Below are 18,878 nucleotides of genomic sequence, written 5' to 3'. Positions count from 1 at the left end.
CAGATAAGGTTTTAAGTACAGAAATGTGGGGCATTTGGCATTAGTGACAGGGACGTGTAGGTTGTTCCATCTAAGATCATTCCAGTCATGTCATGGGAAAAAAATATTGTGAAAAAAGTCAAAATATGTAGGGTCAAAAAAGAAAAGATTTTTTTTAAATAAGACACATTTATGATCAAATAAATGACAAAAAAACCCATTCAACATTGCAGTTTTATTGGCCGTAACCAAAAATCTCTTCCAAAGGAAAACCATTTCAAACTTTGTGCATTCAACCAGAATCACACCTCAACACCCTGTTTACATCAGACTGAATGAGAGGGAAAATGTGGCCATGATTGACAGAATAATGACATCAGGGACTTTCTGCTTGTTGCAGAATCCTTTTACCAACGCATGAATTTGCAGATATTTCTCCAAGTGACTTGAGATGTTTTAAAGCAACGGGTCACTTTCATTTGGTGGAGTTAATACTAAAAACCACTTTCTCCCCACGAGGCTTACACATCGTTGATGATACAGATAACACTCGTTTCTTCTGGCAACATCTACAAATCAGGAGAAAAATAAAGCACTGAGCCACGCTGCTTTAAATAGAGACTGACGTGCTGATTTATTAATAATAACAAAATATCTAACAAGGTTCAATGAAATGTCAAACTCTACTTAACCGCATACATTTCTTGCTATTTTTTTCATTCATATTCTACCCCTCAGACACTTGTGAGGGGTTCCGATCCATCGCGTCAGATCTGCTTCAGCAGACAGCCGATATCTTTTGTCCTCCAACCCCCCTCCCTCGCAGGACGTCCTCCCACTAGACACCCAGGAGAGGATCGACTTGCTGCCGATGATGATGATGATGAAGAAGAGGTGGAAGAGATGGAGGAAGAGGGGTCTCGCTCTCAGTGTCAGGACTGTAACGTTCCGTTTAGGTACCACATCCCGGCGCTGCTGATGCAGCACTCCTGCAACAACAGACGAGTTACACAAAAGCTCCCCAGGGGGAAAGCCCCCCCCCCCATCGCCCATCGCCGCTCTCACCTGCAGCAGCCGGTTGACGTCCGTCTTTGGGACGTCTCCGAACTCCTGAGACAGCTTGACCTGTAGCGCGTTCCTCCTGATGCGGTAGCTCTTGTTGAACAAGTCGTAGAGCACGCGGCGAAGCTGCAGGAGGAAACGCACACAACTCGTTTAACAGCTGCTTCATTCCCTGGAAAGCAAAGTCATTAACATGTTATGTCCTGCGTCTTGGTTTTAACCAACAATTCACTGGAGATGGAAATCCCATTGCACACTAGTTACTTTAAAAATAAATGAAAAAACACAAATACAACCATCAAACATAAGAGGAAGTGCCTTTGTTACCACCAGCAGTGACAAAGAGACGATAAAAAGCTGAGACCTTGAGACCTCATTGAGCTTTCAGCCAAAACAAGACACTCAAAATGCACTATGACAATGCATCCTCTCTGCAGATTATTATTGTTATTCTTCTATTTGTTCCTCTCAGCTCTGTGGAAACCTGCTGAGAGGAAGCTTTTGTAACTCATGTATCTTCCCTGATCTTAGGAAATACTCTTGAGTAAGATTCGTTTGCAGTAATTTGTGTTGGGAAACATTTGAAGAGAGTCAGTCTTCTACTGCATATGAAACACACACACACACACACACACACACACACACACACACACACACACACACACACACACACGAGGAGGAAGTGGTGAGGTTTACCTTGTCAAACTCGTCCCCCGTGTCCCACAAGGCAAAGACCTTCTGTTCATCTGCTGCCGCTGTGGTCTGAGCAGGAAACTAAAGTGGGAGGGAAAGAGAAACGTTAGAAGAGCTTCTGGTGTTGTGTAAGTCACGCCATGTTCATCAAAGTCTTGATTCAAGAGCACAAGGGCCATTTTACTAAAATGAAGTTGGCTCTTTTCTTTTTCTCAGACGAATTAGTCTGGTAATTAAGTCTGTTGACAAAATGCCCAAAACGACACGAGGCCGAGTCCAGAAGGACCGACAGCGAGGATTAGCAACCAGACAGTGAAGAAGTGATCCGTGTCCCATCAGACAACCAAACGTTTAACTCAATGAAGAAAGCAAATCGCCCTGATCCCAGATCTGCCCGTGTGAGCGGAGCGGCTTAGCCCCCCCCGCCCCCCCAGCAGTAAGGAGCTTTGCTTTGAGGCCAGTAATCTGTTGCACAACAAAGATGGCGTCTGGCCATAACCATCTCCCACGGCGGCTCAAATCCTCTGATTGAAGCACACTGATGGAGTAAAACCCAAACGGGATGCAGCACAGCGACACATGGAAACAGAAAGCAGGTCCAGATCAGGTGGAACCTGAGAGTCTGCATCGCTTCAGCTCCTCCCGCTTTACAAGCAACAAAGAGCCGGGAAAAGCCCCCGTTAATCTGGTTATTCTGTCCGAGGAAACGATAGCTACGGGCAGTCTGAGCTGGAGTCAAGATCAAGAAGGTGGAGTAATGTCCATCAGCTCTGCTTGTTCACAAAAGGAGGGTCCAGTGATCTGAGATCACATCCAAGTCCTAATGTTTGGGGACGTCACAGTTCATAAAGAATAAGAAGCATCAAATGTTTCTGCATCACAGCCACAGAAAAAATAACGATCCTCTTTAAATCAGTAACAGCTCTGCTGTGCAAATAAGATGAATAAAGTTATCTTTGTTTAACTTAGGAAAGGCCTTAATTTACTTCTGTTGTGATCAGGCACTATGAAGAAAATCAGAGACTAATATAATGGGAGGGTTAAAAGGGCTAAAGAGGATTTTATCTACGTGATGCACAGCACTAACTAGGCTGCGATGTTTAAATCAAAGAAAGACCTTCCAGTGGGAATCGGGCCTGAATACTCACAGGCACCATTATCTGTTTGCACTGGCAGAGCAGAATGGCGTCCTGCAGCATGTGGTCCGAGATGGAGGGGAAGACGCTGCGTCCCACCGGCATGGAGGCGAGGTGGAGGCTCAGCAGCCTCTTGAACTCACTGAGCGTCAGTACAAAGTGCTTCCTGAAAGTCTTCATCACAAAGTCCTGCAGCTCCTGCGACGAGGCGTCGCCGCTGGCGGCGTGGTCGCAGGCCGCCCCGGGGACGCCGTTGGAGGAGCCGTTGGGGACGGAGGACGAGGCGTCCATGGGCTCGTCCTCTCGGTCGCTGACGGGCTCCTGTTTGACGGCGCCGGCGCTCCCGGCCCGCCTGGCGTCCAGCTCCCTCTGCAGAGACGACTTGTTCCCTTCGGCGCGCTCGTGCGCCGCCTTCAGGCGCTGCTCGCCGCTGACGTGGAGCGGCTCTGCAAAACAACACATCAGCTCAGACCCGGCCTCCAGGTTCCAGCCTCAACGCCTGCGGCTGGCTCCGTACGCACCGGGCTGCGGGGAATCCTTGGGCCCGAAGTCGTCTTTGGAGAAGTTGAAGACCTTTTCCAACCTTAAAAAGAAAGACAAAGGGTTTAATTACACGTCAGTGACGACACCTGGATTAAAAAAACATTCCTCAAACTGCTTTTGAGTGCAACCCACTTGCTCTGGATGCCGAGCCACAGCATGTGCTGCCTGTGGCCGATGTCCGGGTGCTTCTTAATGAATTCGGAATCCGTAGGAAGCAGGAACTCCCAGCCCCGGTTCACTCGAGGAACAGCAACATGCTCCAGGAACTCCTTCACATCCTCTGGAGGAAGCTGGCAGGAAACAGAAAGAAGACGTTGATCCACTTTTGCCTTTTTACTGCTAACTGTTTAAATAAATAGTTAAAGGTGATTAAATCACATAAAATGGCTGCAAACTGAAACATATTTTAATAATATTTGCATGGTCATTAAGAAGCAGGAAGGTGCATCTCACTTTGATGATGGCTGTAATCTCCTTCCTCATCACAGAGCGCTCCCTGGTGAACCTCCACATCTACAAAGGAAACAACGCTCAGCAGGACTCAGGAACCACACATTCTCATGGAAGCAGCACCAGCTCACCACAAAGTCTCGGCCGCGACAGAGCAGCTCAGCAGGGACGCCGCTGTGAGGGCTGCAGGTGTTTTTAGGATAAAGAACATCACTGCAGGAAAAAAGAGAAGAAGAAAATCTCCTCAGAACGCACAACCTCTCAAATGTCAGCTTTAATCTATTAAAACCGTCGAGGGACATTTTCCTCTCACCTCTTCACCACCCAGTTGCCCTGAACCAGCAGCGCCACCTGCTGGATGCAGCGCAGCGCCGCAGTGGAGTCGGTGCCGGAGGCGAGGAGGCCCATGAGGTTAGCGAACGGCATCACCTTCACTGAAGACGACATATAAAAGGGATAATCAAACTGAATGTTCATTATATGGCAGTAAGAGGATTTCATTTGAAAATCAAATCATGACTCGAACATTTCACATGTTTAACATTGATACAAATGCTTTACCGCCAGTCTGAATGAAAGAAAAACTCCATGGAGGTAATAAAAGCAGCAGTCCCACTACCTTACTGATATCTAAATGAACTGCATTTACAACCTTACCAGAAATAGAGGTTTAGAATTCTCACACTAATGGTGCAACTTGGCTCAGTTTGTGTGAAACGCTTCGACTCACCGTTCTTCAGCAGCGTCTTCACCTGCTCTCCCAGAGGCAGAGTGCGCAGTTGAGCCATGGAGAGAACATTACTGGGGCCGACTGGTTTCACACTAACATCCACAAAAAGAGGGGAACGTGTCAATGAAGCATCCGGTTTCAATCTCACACCGGTTCGTAGGGGGAGGAACACTTACAGTTTTTCCTCTGCAAGAGGGGGCATCAGCATGGTCAGGTACTCCCTGCACACAAGAAGAAAAAACACATATTCAGCGTGGTATTAAATTAGATTTCAAAATTCGCAGACTCAAACTGAATCAAAACATAATCTAAACTTGTTTTTTAAATTTGTTGATACTCACTTGGGAGTTTTGACCAGTTCGGAGTTCTCGGAGGCGTCCACCGACTGGCAGAGCAGGTACTGCCGTTCATGCTCCGAGCGCCCGTCCTACAACGTCACCAAGACAAAACATGAACCCAAACGTTTAGAAGAGGAAAGCGGCAGCCTGATGAGGAGCACGCGCCTACCTTCACCCCGTGGTAGTGCAGGTGAACCCACGGCTCCTCCGCCTGCTTCTTCTGGAGGAACTCGTACGACTGGAGCCGCCTCTGCCGCGCCTGCTCTGACTCAGGGCGAGAAAACCTCACCTGGGGAGCAGACATGGGGATTTCATTCATTGGTTTAGAAATGCACGGTTCAGTGTGTGTGTGTGTGTGTGTGTGTGTGTCTTCACCGTGATGGCCTTTACATCCTCCTCTGCTTCATCCTGGGAGGAATCTCCACCTGCAGACGAAAGACTGGTCACATAACAGTCGACTTTGTGCTTCTAGTTTGTACACAATGTTTGTTTTAGTATCAAGTATTTTCTTGAGAATACAAAAGAATGTTGCTGCTCTTCGTTTGACACGGAGCTAAAAAATGTACCACTTGTTCTCCATAGTTTTAAAATCATCCACTCAAATCTCTTCCAATTATCTAACTTGGAAATAAATGACACACCCTCATTGGCCGCTTCCCTCTCTCTGGTTTTGGTGTCGGCCTTGTCGAGGTAAGAGAAGCTCGGTCTCATCTGGAGGATCCCCGTCAGAGGTGTGATATGAAGTTCGCCTGTTAATACAAAAAATAAATCAGATAAGCAAATACTCCTATTGGTACTCAATTGTGGTTCATAGTGAGAAGTTGGACATCTTCAAAGTAAACACAGAGAACTCAAGAAAAGGAAGATTCTTACAGCCTGTGAACATATCAGCATTTACAAATAAAGACAAGCAAAAAGAGGACCAGAGGATCAGACCAGACCTTTACGAAACACAGCAGCAGCATATCTGCAGGTGTTCGTGGTGGCCTGGATGGAGGTGAAGGACTGTTTATCCATCATTTTCCTGGAGAGAAAGGAGCAAGTAGGTTTAGTCTGTGGGAAATGTAGCTCTCAGTCAACCATTACTCCTTTTAGGAGGGTTAGGTGAACAACCATTTCTGGGTTTGGAAGATCAGTGGTGGTGGAAAGTGTCTGCAGAGAAAAAAGAAGCGTGCACACTTTTCATTTAGACTTTTGGTGGATTGAGTCAACACACTACTTCCCCCTAAAATTGCACCTTGAAGTTCAGCCCTCTGGCTCAAGTATCTGCTGCACAGAGGATAGTATAATAGTATAATGTCAGAGTATGATAATGCTCAAATAGTTCACCTTGTTCCTGGACTTTATGCTATGCTAAGCTAAGCTAACCGTCTTGACATCTAATCATGTGACCCGTATCAACAGCCTCCTCCTGGTACGTGCCAGAAAGTAAATGATCCCATGTTGAAGCGTTTGGTGTACAGCACCGGTGGCGAAGTACCCGACACCCACCAGGAGGACGATGGAATACAAAGAGCTGCGTGCAGGTGAGGTTCAAGCCTTACGCTGAAAACGTGTTGGTTTCGTCGAACGTTGTGCCGTCCACATTCAGAGCGATCTGCTCTCCTTTACTGCGACAGTAGTTTGGACTCATCGCGTCTACGGCCATCTCCAACTCCACCTGAATCGTTGAATGGACAAAACATACATTATGAACACGCTCTACATGGCTGGCTGATGCAAAGAATAAATAAAAGAGCCCTTTCTACCCTTTGCTGCTTGGGTTTAATCTTGGCTGATAAGTGGTTGACATCATCGTACGTCATGGTGGATGGTCGGAGAGGGTACTGCCTCGGAAAACAATCAATTAGAATTAACTCTAATACACAACAATCATGTTACAGAGTTATAGAAACAAAGAGTCATAGTTCTCAGCATTAAGTACAATAAAGTAAAGTATTACCTGGAAAAGATACAGCTTATCAGAAAGGCTTTTGGCAAGATAAACATCGATCTAAAAAGAAAGAAAACCACTGATGAAAGATTGTTGGATGAGGAGAGGGTCAGAGGGTAAACGAACGTAGAGACAAGTGTGTGGAGCTGATGTCAGTCAAGTCTTCTACACGATGCGCTGAGAAACTGATCAAACTTCAGCCTCACAAGCAACAATGGGAATGAAATATGATGCATGTCCAGTCTCAAAGCGGCGTGGAGACATACCTCCTCTATGATGGGGTCGTCGTCCTCCCCGCTGGCCATGATGATGAAGAACACACAGCGAGGAGGAGAGAGGAGAACAGGATCTGCAGCTTCCACAGACCTGGAGACAAAGACACGAGCTGACACATTACTGCTGTTACACCCGAGATGGATGTAAACAACAACAAAGATTCACGTCAAAACTGTGTCGTTACATTGTTTTCAGTCTACAAGACATTTGGAAAATAGTTTTTTTACTTGCATCGAGATCTGACAAGAAGTAATAAAAGTCCGGAGTCAGAGCTTTCAGAGTCAGCTGATGCTTTGACAGACAGGTAAACGGTACATGATGCAAGACAGTGCTCCTTAATCCACTGCTCATCATGCAGTGCGACAACCCGTATATATGTACACAGCTATCACGTAAAACACGGTATCCAATCATAATACTCACTAAAGTTAAGTATTCGTAAAAATAAGTTCCATCACTGGCTAGGTTAGATCGGCTAGCAACAAACCCTTCAGTTCACTTGTCACAAGCCCGCACTTTATTGCGGGTTATTTGTTTAATTCTGACATAACGCTTACAGATATACATGTGTAAAAGAAGGCGGAACAAAGACCAAGAGCAACATTTTTATAGGTAGTTTACACCTACGTACACGCAACTAAACAAGCTAGCTAACACACAGGTAGCCGAGAGTAAGCTAGCTAGCTCGGCGTGCTAATATCAGATCAAAATAACACACAATTCACTTGGGGACTTTTGTGTTTCCTAAAACACAAACAATAGACAACACAAACAAACCTGCACACTTCGCTCTACGGTTCCAAATATCACAGCCGTGACTGAGAAGTGCGCTCAGCAGCAGGAGAGGGGTCTAAACCGGGCATCTGAGGGCTGTCGGTACCATGTTGACTCGGCTATGCACAGACACGTGGGGAGGAGCCCGTACCCATAATGCACAGCGAGATCACTGTTAAGTTGTCTTTTGTATAGTCTTTATCTTTTTTTCACTGGTTACGAGTGAATGTTTGTTAAGAGCTTTGAGAAAGATTTAACGAAAAGTACATGGCAGCGGTGGGATTCGAACCCACGCCTCCGAGGAGACTGGAGCCTTAATCCAGCGCCTTAGACCGCTCGGCCACGCTACCTGGAGGTAACACGTAGCAATCACGTGATATGTTAAATGTAAAAGGCATATTTTAATTTCTTAATGTCTACACAAAGTGTTGCGTATAAGTTTAATTTTCATATTGTAACGAGAAACATAGGAGAAGTCGAAATGCTGTCCAGAGACATCTTACCTCACTGTGAGAAGATCTTGATTTGGACAATAATTATATAAAGTGATTCACTTGGAACAGACATTTGTCTACTGGAGAAAGAAAGACAGAAACCAGGGAGTAGTTACACGTGTTTACCCACAAAAAGCAAACTTTATTTAATTGTTTTATGCTCCAAATTTTAAACATGCATTCTTCCAACATGAATGAAGAGCAGAGTAAGTAAACTATTTACTTTGTTTTGATCTTTTAGACCTTCTCTTTCATGCAACCGCATTCACTTCACTTCTCATCAGAGACAGGGAATTAAATAAAAGAAACCGAAAAGGAAAAAACAGAAACCTGGAACTTGAAGCTCCATTCTAGAAGGATAAAAACACACACATCACCTTGGCAAAAAGATAATATAATACAATAAAAATATGTAAACCGTATACATTTAGGTTGTATATGTTAAAATTAACTCCCGTGACCTTTGTGTAATAAAACTGTGTATCCAAAATTACTCCTCCATTAGCGCCCAGGCTTCTTCGGCCTTGTTGTAGTACTGGTTAGCCAATCGACCTTTCATGGCCTCCATGGCAGCTTCTGCTGCTTCTGTAAACAGATCACCTGCAGATAAATGATGGTAGGAGCCATTAGGATGGAGGCAGAGACCATTACATACATCAATTAATGCTATTTATTGGGGAAATGTCAATAGACAAAGAAAAGAGATTAATTGTTTTTCTTGTTGTCAATAAGAATCAGACAAAAAGAGAGAAGCCTCATGTATTGTCCAACCTGCTCTCTGTGGGTCTGCCTGGAGGTTGCAGCCTCCCACTTGGTACATCTCGGCCACTCTGGCCAGCAGCAGGTAGCGAGGCTCGTCCTGCGTCCCATCAAACTCTCCTCCCTCGTCGTAGTCCGTCATGTTCAACACACTTTCATACCAGTGGATGGCTTCCCCCCAGTCCTGCTTTCTGCATAGATGTAAAATAGAAACAACACAAACCCGTCAGCAGCAGATATAGGAGCATCTTCCTTTGCTATATTTAAAAAGGAATCTAGAAATCCTTCGAGGGGGCAGTGTTGTCATATTTGATCTTTCCCCATGAGTCCATTCATAAGGAAGTCCAGCCTTCCGGAGTTTAAAACCTGACCTGTCAGCTGACAGATTGATCCCAGTATCAAAGGCTCTCGCCACTATGATCATAGAAGATCTGTCTCCGGCCTCCGCAGCCAGCAGGAGATATTTGAATCCCTTCATCTTGTTTCCAGCGTTATCCTGCCAACGACAGGGACACGTGTCAAAAAGAAAACCGGTGCCCACTGCACCAAACCCAAAGGCTAAATGAACTGTTGGTACCTCCAGCTCCATGTCGGGCAGTATGTGATGAGGCAGCCGCAGACAGCACTGTCCCATGGCCACGATGGCCTCCAGCTCTCCGCACAGCGCCGCCCTCTCCAGGTGCAACATGGCCGACTCCTGATCCCACTGCTCGTCCTTCTCGCAGAAGCGACCCGCTTCATGGTACCGCACCATCGCCAGGTGCACCTGGTTCAGGAGGTCGGTCCCCATTATTTTCAACAAATGACGCTCACACAACAAAGCAGCTTTCAGCCGACGCAGGTGTGTTCAGAACCTTATCAGACGGAGAAATTCTTCAAATGTGGGACGGCTGGTTTTGACGGGAGCTAAAAGTCGGGAAGTGTGTTTTGTCTTAATAAAATGAATTGTTTGCTGCTGCCTGTCGCTGACGGTGCACCAGTTTATTTTTTAAGACCAGAATCTGGATCTTTGATTTTTTGGGGGAGCAGAAGAAAGAAAACAGAATTGTCCCAAAGAGGCAAGAAAGTTTCAAAATGTGTACCAGTAGTTTTAGGTAAAAAAGGATCACATGATCACATGAAGGTCTGAGCTCTGTGCAGTTTACACTCAAACGGTTTGATCCAGATTTTAGGCCAACAATTTTATTCCATCCAGCCGACCACATGTGGCCTTTATTCTGATGTTTCACCTTTCCGAGGATCGACTGGCCGATCTTCTTCTGCAGCAGAGCGTCGAGTCGCTCCACCTCGGTGGCCACGCTGGAGGAGCGGTGCACGTGAGCGCGGGACGAATGGTAGAAGCTCCACTTCTCGTCCGTCAGCTGAGGAGGAAAAGACGGTGGAGATGGACAAAGAGGGGAGCGGCAGGTGAGGCAAAGACGACGGTGTGAAGGCGGCGTTTTGAAAGCAGTGCGTTCATGTGAGCCGCAGCGCGTGCAACACAAACAGGAGCACAGACACACACTATGTTATGGTCATAGGCCGCGTGGTGCAGGATGGAGGTAGATGGTGTTTCGGTTCCAAATGCCACGACTGAAAAGGCGGTAAAAGTGCCAATCGCTTCCAATCAGAGAGCCGTGCTTGATAAATAGTCATAAAACAGCCGTCACAAGCCTGGGAAGAACATGATAATCACCCATTCGCTGTCATCACTATAAGAATTGAATTCTGCAGTGACTCTTGAAGGAGACACCATCTTCCTCTAGTGAGGGAACACAGAGCAGAAGGAGGGAAGGTGAGGGACCGATTTTGCTGCTAAATTCAAATTAAAAGGAGAAATAGACAAAGTGGAAGAAACAAAGATGAGAGGAATCTGAGGAGGAGACAGGATCACGGTGATGATGACATTTACACACTATTGTCTCTACGTTGGTTTACCCGTCTGACACTGTCCTCATCCGACTCTGAACAATTTCTTTGGTAGCGATGATGAGCCTAAGTGACAATACAACATGTGTTTATAAAACCTCCATTTAGACGTCATGTGGAGCAAAGGAAACATTAACAGCCAGAGGAGAGGAATGAAGGAGCCTGAGCGAGAGATGCTGAAGATAATGTGCATAAGCAAGTTCACAAATGTGTCAAAAATAGAATAAAATGTGTCTGCACTAAGAATTTGAACATTATATCGTTAACTTAGAAAAGTATTCAGCCCAAATCCTGATCAATATTAAGTCTGAAGTAAAGCATTACCCCGTCCACGTGGTCGTTGGGGTCTCCGTCGCTCCTCCTCTCGCTGGGGAACCCGCTGTCTCCTCCGCTCTCAGACTCCTACAAACACAAGCTTGTATTAAACAGATTCATTTTCCAGACACAGTATCGGTTTTATTCGAGGAACATTTAAGTATTAATTATTATTATTAGTATTTAGGTATCGTATTGGCTGAAATGGAATAGTATTCATGCAGATGTTTTCATTCATCTAATTATACCTATTTTGTTGTCAATAGTAATTTTACACACTGCTCCTTGAACTTTGTTTTTTCAAATCATCATGACCTACACGGTAAATAATAAATGAGGATACGTAGGTGGAAATGTTGATCACCTGCTTGATTGACAGATGAAGAGGACCAACAGATATTTATTGACTGAATGACTCACCCCGTTTTCACCGTTGTTGTTGTTGTTATTCACTCGTTCATGTTCACCCAGTCCCATAAATGAGAAGCCTGTGAAATGCACAAACTATTGTACTATATGTGCGTAACCGTTCTGCACGTGTAAGTCACGAGCTTGGCGACCTCTTACCGAGAGGCGACCTTCCCATGAAGCCGTGAGCAGCCAGCGGGGAGCAGGCCATGGCGAGGGGGGAGCACGGCACCGAGTCCGGGTCGCTCTCGTCCACCGACGACGTCTCGGACAGACGGGACAGCATCGGATGCGACCGGCTCCCCGACATGGTGCGAACGCGAGGGGACCCGCAGGGCTCCTCGTGGCCCCTCAGCACCGTCTGAGCCGACTTCTGAGACCACAAAATGAGATGAAGCTTCCGTTATGAAAAGACTTCCTGCGGACTGCTTTCATTTATTATAAAATACAAATTAAAGTTACGAGCAGCTTGTTGGTGCAGTTCAGCTGGGACTTCTCTGCAGGGGAAAGGTCAAAAGGCGTCAGGCCCATGCTCTTGCAGATCCTGTTGCACAGGTGGGAGTGGAAGAACAGCGCCATGCCTCGCACACCTGGAACACAGGCACACAGGTCATTAGCATCATTTCAAACGGGTTTAAAGCCGCAGTCTGTCCACCCCAAAGGGGACGCGTACCCAGATTTCCGTCTCCGAAGTCCGTGCCCTGCTCCGTGTGGATCTGAGGGTCCGTGTAGAGGTCTCCGACCCCTTGGATGTCCACCACGATCAGCTGGTGGGCCGATCGCTCAAAACTGAAGTGACTAAAGGCCTGTTGGGTGCAATAATGATTGATTTAGTTCATTTGAAACATGCACTTGATCTGATCACTAACACTACGCGTGGTACCTGGGGGGTGAGTCGGATGTTTTCGTCCCTCACAAAGCCGGAGTTGGAGTTGTATTTGATGTACTTGCCCTCGATGTAATGCTCCAGGTGGAAGAGCGGTTTACCTGGTCTGTCTGTCATCTCTATCACACACATCTGCATGATGTCCACCTGAGGGACAAAGAGTAGAACAACACTCACCTTCCAGTCAGACTGTAAAAAATGTGTGTGTCATAATCCACTGATTCAGTGTTATTACCGTCCTTCTCTTATGATGCAATCATGAGTTTTGCCAACTCCACAAAGGAGAGTTGGAACTAAAGTAGAGATCATTGTGTGTATTGCAGCTTATATTCTCTCCCAGTGTAAAACCAAACATAAAGACATCGGTTACAGATCTCACCTGTTTGGGGGGGCGGTGGCGGTTGTACTCCTCGCCCCACAGTTTGGCCTCCATTTGCAGCCTGACGTCCTCAAAGTAGACGTTTCTGTCCACTGTCTCCATGTAGCGCTTGGACACGTAATTCGATGCAGACTTCCAGTTGCTGCTGTGTGAGAAATTTGACAACTTCTTCCTGGAGGGAAAAGAAATGAAATATTACATCGTGAGCAGTATTTCTCTCATCCACACCCCAACGGATGACGTCACAGCGACTACGTGACATTTTTCATAAACATCTCTAGAATGAGACAGAACCCCATCGATGCTGCTGTAGAACGTTTGTTTAACTTTAGGCGTCTAAGGGAATATTCCTGTGGGATACTGCACAGTGGGAGCTTAATGGAGGCCTCTTTCACATTTCCCACATAACTGAGGATTTAACACAAACAATTAGTGCATTGTCTCTTCTGTCTTTCTTTCCAGTGTCCTACAGGAACACAAAGGAACACGCTTCACTTCCGCTTCACCCCAAAAACAATGAACGGAGGACGAGCTGCTTCCGTGGGATCCGTTCCATCTTTAGCTCTGAAATGACGTGTCAGCAACTTTCCTCCTGAGTAAGAGTAATAAATGTGGACCTCTGCCACTTATAAAATAGACCTCTGTTATCTTCTCACTAGAAGGCCTCTAGGGGATTAACTGCTGGATGAGAAAATTCTACTTACGTCCTGAAGCACTCCCTCATGGCCCCTTTCCCAAACGGCTGTGAAGAACAGGACCAGAGATGAGAAACCGGGTTTTTCTTTAATAGTGGCTTTAGAATCCTTGATCTTAAAGGGCAGGAATACCTGCTCAGCCATCTTGAGGTGGATCTGGTCCTGAGCCCATTCTCCTGTGATGGCATTGTACCTGAAAAAGGGACATTTAAATGATGGGTCTTCCTTACAGGCTCCGTGGATACTTTGGATTGAAACCAAATTCCCAGAAAAAACATCAGCCTCAAGTTGAGTTTTATTCTGAAAAGACATGTAGACACTAAAATCTGACTGTTTAATATCAGATCTTTGTAACATGAAGCCATCAGCTTCAGTTCTGGAAAAGTTGTGACAGCAATTTTTTATTTATTTCTGAATTTTTATAGGGTGAAGATTAATGGATGACATGGAATAAGGAGATAAACTACTAATCCAAATAATGTCCATTAATGTCCAGCTGTTAAACAATACTCCTTTGTCCCTTTATAACTCACTAGAACTCTCCATCAGGTTAACCAAGTTACTCTTTGCCCTCTGTGAGGCAGTTCCTGAGTCAACAGCTCGTTTGGAATTCTTATCATTAAGGAACGTGAAGCATCCGGCTTCCTCTCTGCAGAACAACAACAACAACAAGAAGGAAACCAGGGTTCCATGACACTTCACACCGAGGGGCCCTTTGTCTCTGCAACCATTGGATTTACAATGTTAAATTTATGTAATCAGGGAGGAACTCATGCAGTGTGTGTGTGTGTGTGTGTCTGGGTCAGTGTGTGTGTGTGTGTGTGTGTGTGTCTGGGTCAGTGTGTGTGTGTGTGTGTGTGTCAGTGTGTCCTGGGTTAATAATGAACTGTATGTTCAGCTGCAAGTCTTCACAGCTGAGTGTCTTCAAAGTACAAACTCAGTATCAAACTCTGCTACAAACACACAACCCGCTTTCAGCCTGAGGGACAGAGCTACACAGTGAGGGGGGGTGAGGGGGGGGCTTTAGACAGGGAATGAGGAGTGGAATTACATGCGGGTAAAATTAGCACATGAAGAGAAAATGCAGACAAATCCCAGCTCGTATAAATCCTCTTTTTCTTATTTCTTTTGTAGAGCCCAAAATCTATCGCTTCTCTCCCCAGTTTGTTATGACACACACACACACACACACACACACACACACACACACACACACACACACACACACACACACACACACACACACACACACACACACACACACACACACACACACACACACACACACACACACACACACTAATGTTTGTCAACAGTTCAGATTTAGCACTACTGACCCACATATGAAGAAGCCCTGCAATGTGTCACTGCTCTTAAGAAGCAGACACAGAGCGAGGGAACATTTCACAGCCAAAGAGCCACAAAATGGACTTTGTGGAGCTGTTGTGTTCACAGCGTGTTGCCCTGAGACGTCAGTTAGTGCAGATTTAATTCCAATTTCAAGGTCAACAATGTGGTAAAATGTGAAAAAACACAGGTTGTAAAAATACTGCAAGTTTTGCATCAAAAATGACGTCATCTGGGAAAGATGACGTCTGCGGTGCTGGTTCCAGGGTTCTGGTGCTGGCTAGCTGGTACCCTTTATGGCACGGAGCCGTCGCTCAGAGGCTTTGGGTAGAGAGCGGCACCTGGTCACTGTACCTGTAACGCACGCAGGGCTCAGTCAGGATCTTCTCCATGTGGAACTGGGCCCAGGGGTCGGGCATCGCTTTGGCCTTTTCGATGGCATGTTTCCAAAGATCCTGTCACAATGAGCAGAAACAACCTTATGAGCCGACAGGATTCTATGGAACATAGAAATCAGTCTCCCAAACAGGTTTGAAAGAGGAAAAAAAAGTCAGTTCCAATGATGAGCTCATCTTCAGCAAAAAAAAGCAAAAAGCAAATTTAAATATTTCAATATGAGACTGGCCTCAGAATAATTCTATTAATTGGGGTTAGCCAAGATTTCCTAATCCATAACATTAAGTGAATTAATGTACCGCTCCCTCAATAGGAATGTGGTAACCATGGTAACCACTTCACGGCCATCTGCAGTCGTGGCCTTTTTGAAAGAAGTATTTTCTTGGTAGGACCCATGAAGCTGTAATCCAAACCTGCTCCAGTGACCTCAAACCCTGAATCATGCAGCACGTCTCCCTCGTCTCGCTGTCCATCAGACCCTCAAAACCAGTTTAAATTTAGAAGACAACTAGGAGGGGTTACACCTTGGTTTTTAGGCAGCCTGTTTACAGCTCTGCTTAAATTCCAGCTCTAATTTCTCTCTGGAGTTTTAGTCTTTTTCTGCAACAATTTTAGAATTAAAAAAAACTTTCTGAGACCAAAACAACAATGAAAAATGCACATTTGTAACAAAAAAAAGTGTGGTTTTGAAAGCTAAAACACATGCAGTACAACATTCATGTTTTGGTTTGTGTAGATTAAAATCCAAGGATACGGTGAGAAGAAAGGGAGGACGAGATGATTGGAACATCGGTCATGAAGAGAAATAAGAGTAGGTGGAAAAATATGTTGGTACAGAAGTGGGTTTTTCAGCAAAGGACAAGGAAAGAAAATGAATTAGTAAGAGAAAAGCGCTGATGGTGAAGAGGAACAGAAGAAAGACACAACTGATCTGTAACGTACCCGTGCGCTCTGAGACAAAACCGTGTACAGGTGAGGTTCAGCCACCTTTTCGGTTTCATTCTATGCGGAAAAGTAAAGAAAACGAACGGCCTTTTATTAATGAACGAGAACAAAATATCTGACATTTGAGCGGCAAAATCCGAAAGTTTAAACAATGTAAATTGCCTTGTTGCTTTAAAAATGAAGTACGACACATTAAGGCAGTTGGCTGAAGCACAATAAGAGTGAAACGAGTCCCTCTCACATGAGGAGAAGACCCAACTTTGAGCTCATTAAGTGTTTATATGCAACAGAGCACTCTTTAGCGTTTAAGAGTGTTTGGCAAGCTTCAATAAATAGATCCACACGCTGGTGCACGTGTTCAGGCAAGAACGGATCATCTCTCCTTAGAAGGAAAGGCTATTTTTGCAGATCTAAACAACCCCCCCCCCCTCTCCCCCTCTCCCCTCCCTCCCTGCAGGTCATGTCAACATGTTCATGTCAGCATCATGTTGCCAAGGCGACCGCTCACCCTGTACTTGAAGTGGCTCTTAGGGAGAGAGCTTGACAGCTGCCGGGCGTTAGCTGCATTCTTCAGGTAATGACAGATCTCCTTGGCCGAGTCGTCCAGGATGGGGCAGATGAAGTGGTCCTCATAGTCGTCGTCACTGGCGTTGGATTCACTGAGGGAGGACGGCCGATGGTTGAAGCCACCTCGTTGTTCTGGGGGTCTCTTGGCGCTTCCCACCTCCTCCAGGCTGAACATCATCAGCTCATCCTCCATGATGCCTGGTGTTGTGTTGACGACAGGAGAGCAGACATGTGAAGAGGGAGTGGAAAGGAGAGAGTGGGAAGTTAATCTGTGGCAGGAAGCCATGTAAGTACGTGTCAACAACAACCCCGTTTCATGGCGGCAGAGGTCCGTGTTACCGTAGAAGTACGTGCACTCCATCACAAGCACGCAACGTAAACACTGATCTACTTATGCATCAGCATGCAAAAGCAATGATCTCCCATGTTGCACCGCAACTGTGACCACCGACATGCTCGACTCGAGGGCAGTTGTGTTTGCAGATTTTCGTGGATATGAATGCAAACCCAAGCAGGATAAAGAAGCTGCCGGCTGCTTCACAATGTGCTGCACAGACAGCTGTCATGTGAGCCCTCTCACTTGACAGCAGTTTGCCATATAAATCAAGCAGCAGCCACCATTTTGCATGCTTGCAGCACCTATTTCTGAAAAAGATATTCACGTTTGTTTTGGTCTAATGTTTGAATGCACGTATTAAAAAAAAACCTACCTTATAGCCGGGGGCACAAACCCGCGTGTTATCCCTCTTGACGGAGACTGTGTGACACAATGTCGCTTGGGACAGGTCCACTTCCGTCTCACAGTTAGAAGTTAAGCAGAAGCAGCTCAGTTCTCCTCCCACAGCAGCCGGGCCGGTCCTGGTTCTCCAATGTATCCCGGCGGTCCGGGGACGAGCCTTGCAGCGGGTCGCGGTTCTTATTCCCGTCCTCCACGACGACGTGAGCACCGTGCACTTAGAAATGGTCTCGGTTAAGCCCCGCCCATACGCCCAGTTGCATTCAAGACTAACGGAAATATAATCATTAGCAGATACAATATCCGCAAATTCTGTATGAATGGGAGAAGAGTCCGTCAAGATGGTATCTGCAATATCAAGAGGAAATGCACAAATAATAACAGTATATTACGTACTTATAAACAGCATACAAACATTAACGTCTTCTCATTAGAAGTGACGACTACGGAAGTGAAGGCACCACCAAGCGAATAATCACGTTGCGTTAGCTGACACGGTAACACAAGCTAGCTGTGCAGTCGTTATCGTTAGTCGTTACGACCAAGTACCAACGTTAACGTTACATCCTGATAACCAGTAAAGTGAACGGTAACGTTAGATAGCAACGTTAATCGTAAATAAGTTAAAGTCATCAAGGTGCACCCTTTATCATCAAGTTACCTTTCATCCCCCTTCTCGGACTCCTTAGATGAGTAAAACGATAATTAGTACGACTGTTTTTAGCCACTATCAGCCAACCAGGAACCATGGTGATACGAATATAAAGTTCAAATTGTTGTGCTCTGCTCATAAGGTAGCGTGGCCGAGTGGTCTAAGGCGCTGGATTTAGGCTCCAGTCATTTCGATGGCGTGGGTTCGAATCCCACCGCTGCCAGGTATTTTTGTTTACTTGATGTCCACAAGAATTTGCACATCAATAATATTTTCTTTGTATGGTTACTGCAGTGTAGGGCACCTTCTCTCTCACGTTACAATGTCCTGTAATGTACGTATAAATAAATAAATGCTTAAATAAAATAATATATATAATGTAATGTAATATATTATTGTATTAATATAACTTTACACCTTTACAGAACACAAATAAATACATAGATTTCTGTATTTCTTCATTTATTTACGCCTGTC

General features: G+C 45.6%; 2 protein-coding genes and 2 non-coding genes across 10 annotated transcripts; 1 reads left to right on the top strand and 3 right to left on the bottom strand.

The window, feature by feature from the left end:
- Window positions 1-199: 199 nt before the first annotated feature.
- Window positions 200-8,214, bottom strand: polr3e (polymerase (RNA) III (DNA directed) polypeptide E). 2 transcript variants are annotated; one of them, XM_037464365.2, is made up of 21 exons: window positions 7,918-8,214; window positions 7,131-7,230; window positions 6,874-6,924; window positions 6,680-6,757; window positions 6,476-6,591; window positions 5,873-5,955; window positions 5,573-5,680; window positions 5,307-5,356; window positions 5,101-5,220; window positions 4,935-5,020; window positions 4,770-4,814; window positions 4,594-4,685; window positions 4,177-4,297; window positions 3,995-4,076; window positions 3,867-3,926; window positions 3,546-3,703; window positions 3,392-3,453; window positions 2,883-3,316; window positions 1,738-1,815; window positions 1,045-1,167; window positions 200-968 (listed from the first exon to the last, which is right to left on the bottom strand). In XM_037464365.2, the coding sequence occupies exons 2-21, from the start codon at window positions 7,167-7,169 to the stop codon at window positions 912-914; spliced, it is 2,043 nt and encodes a 680-aa protein (XP_037320262.1). In that variant the 5' UTR covers window positions 7,170-7,230; window positions 7,918-8,214; the 3' UTR covers window positions 200-911. The 2 variants fall into 2 exon arrangements, with proteins under 2 accessions (XP_037320262.1, XP_037320263.1); XM_037464366.2 differs by lacking the exon at window positions 7,918-8,214 and having other exon boundaries at window positions 6,680-6,761; window positions 7,131-7,218.
- On the bottom strand, window positions 8,183-8,264 carry trnal-aag (transfer RNA leucine (anticodon AAG)). Its single transcript has one exon. It is a non-coding gene; the product is annotated as a tRNA-Leu (tRNA).
- Window positions 8,265-8,516: 252 nt separating this feature from the next.
- On the bottom strand, window positions 8,517-18,036 carry eef2k (eukaryotic elongation factor 2 kinase). Of its 6 annotated transcripts, XM_062560071.1 has the most exons (20): window positions 17,724-18,036; window positions 16,955-17,211; window positions 16,444-16,503; window positions 15,460-15,560; window positions 13,891-13,951; window positions 13,768-13,805; window positions 13,064-13,235; window positions 12,682-12,831; window positions 12,472-12,604; window positions 12,261-12,388; window positions 11,958-12,171; window positions 11,811-11,878; window positions 11,400-11,477; window positions 11,085-11,141; window positions 10,843-10,908; window positions 10,397-10,528; window positions 9,745-9,933; window positions 9,539-9,663; window positions 9,180-9,358; window positions 8,517-9,008 (listed from the first exon to the last, which is right to left on the bottom strand). In XM_062560071.1, exons 2-20 carry the CDS (start codon window positions 17,204-17,206, stop codon window positions 8,899-8,901), a joined length of 2,313 nt encoding a protein of 770 aa, XP_062416055.1. In that variant the 5' UTR covers window positions 17,207-17,211; window positions 17,724-18,036; the 3' UTR covers window positions 8,517-8,898. The 6 variants fall into 6 exon arrangements, with proteins under 6 accessions (XP_062416055.1, XP_062416056.1, XP_037320257.2 ...); XM_062560072.1 differs by lacking the exon at window positions 16,444-16,503 and having other exon boundaries at window positions 17,724-18,035; XM_037464360.2 differs by lacking the exon at window positions 10,843-10,908 and having other exon boundaries at window positions 17,724-18,033.
- Window positions 18,037-18,542: 506 nt separating this feature from the next.
- On the top strand, window positions 18,543-18,624 carry trnal-uag (transfer RNA leucine (anticodon UAG)). The gene has a single exon. It is a non-coding gene; the product is annotated as a tRNA-Leu (tRNA).
- Window positions 18,625-18,878: the final 254 nt, after the last annotated feature.

The sequence above is a fragment of the Pungitius pungitius genome, chromosome 21 (genome assembly GCF_949316345.1).
Source record: "Pungitius pungitius chromosome 21, fPunPun2.1, whole genome shotgun sequence".
NCBI lineage: Eukaryota > Metazoa > Chordata > Actinopteri > Perciformes > Gasterosteidae > Pungitius > Pungitius pungitius.
The sequence above is the reverse complement of the archived record's forward strand: the minus strand, read 5'-3'. Positions and strand labels throughout refer to the sequence as shown.

Excerpts from the sequence above, each read along its gene's own strand:
- polr3e (XM_037464365.2), bottom strand. The coding sequence starts at position 7,169 with ATGGCCAGCGGGGAGGACGACGACCCCATCATAGAGGAG. Across the intron at positions 5,221-5,306 it reads AGGATGTAAAGGCCATCACG|GTGAGGTTTTCTCGCCCTGA; the intron begins GTGAAGACACAC and ends TCTGCTCCCCAG. Across the intron at positions 4,686-4,769 it reads CCTCTTGCAGAGGAAAAACT|TGTGAAACCAGTCGGCCCCA; the intron begins GTAAGTGTTCCT and ends TGTGGATGTTAG.
- eef2k (XM_062560071.1), bottom strand. The coding sequence starts at position 17,206 with ATGGAGGATGAGCTGATGATGTTCAGCCTGGAGGAGGTGGGAAGCGCC. Across the intron at positions 12,832-13,063 it reads GCCACCGCCCCCCCAAACAG|GTGGACATCATGCAGATGTG; the intron begins GTGAGATCTGTA and ends TTTGTCCCTCAG. Across the intron at positions 9,359-9,538 it reads ATCAATCTGTCAGCTGACAG|AAAGCAGGACTGGGGGGAAG; the intron begins GTCAGGTTTTAA and ends ACATCTATGCAG.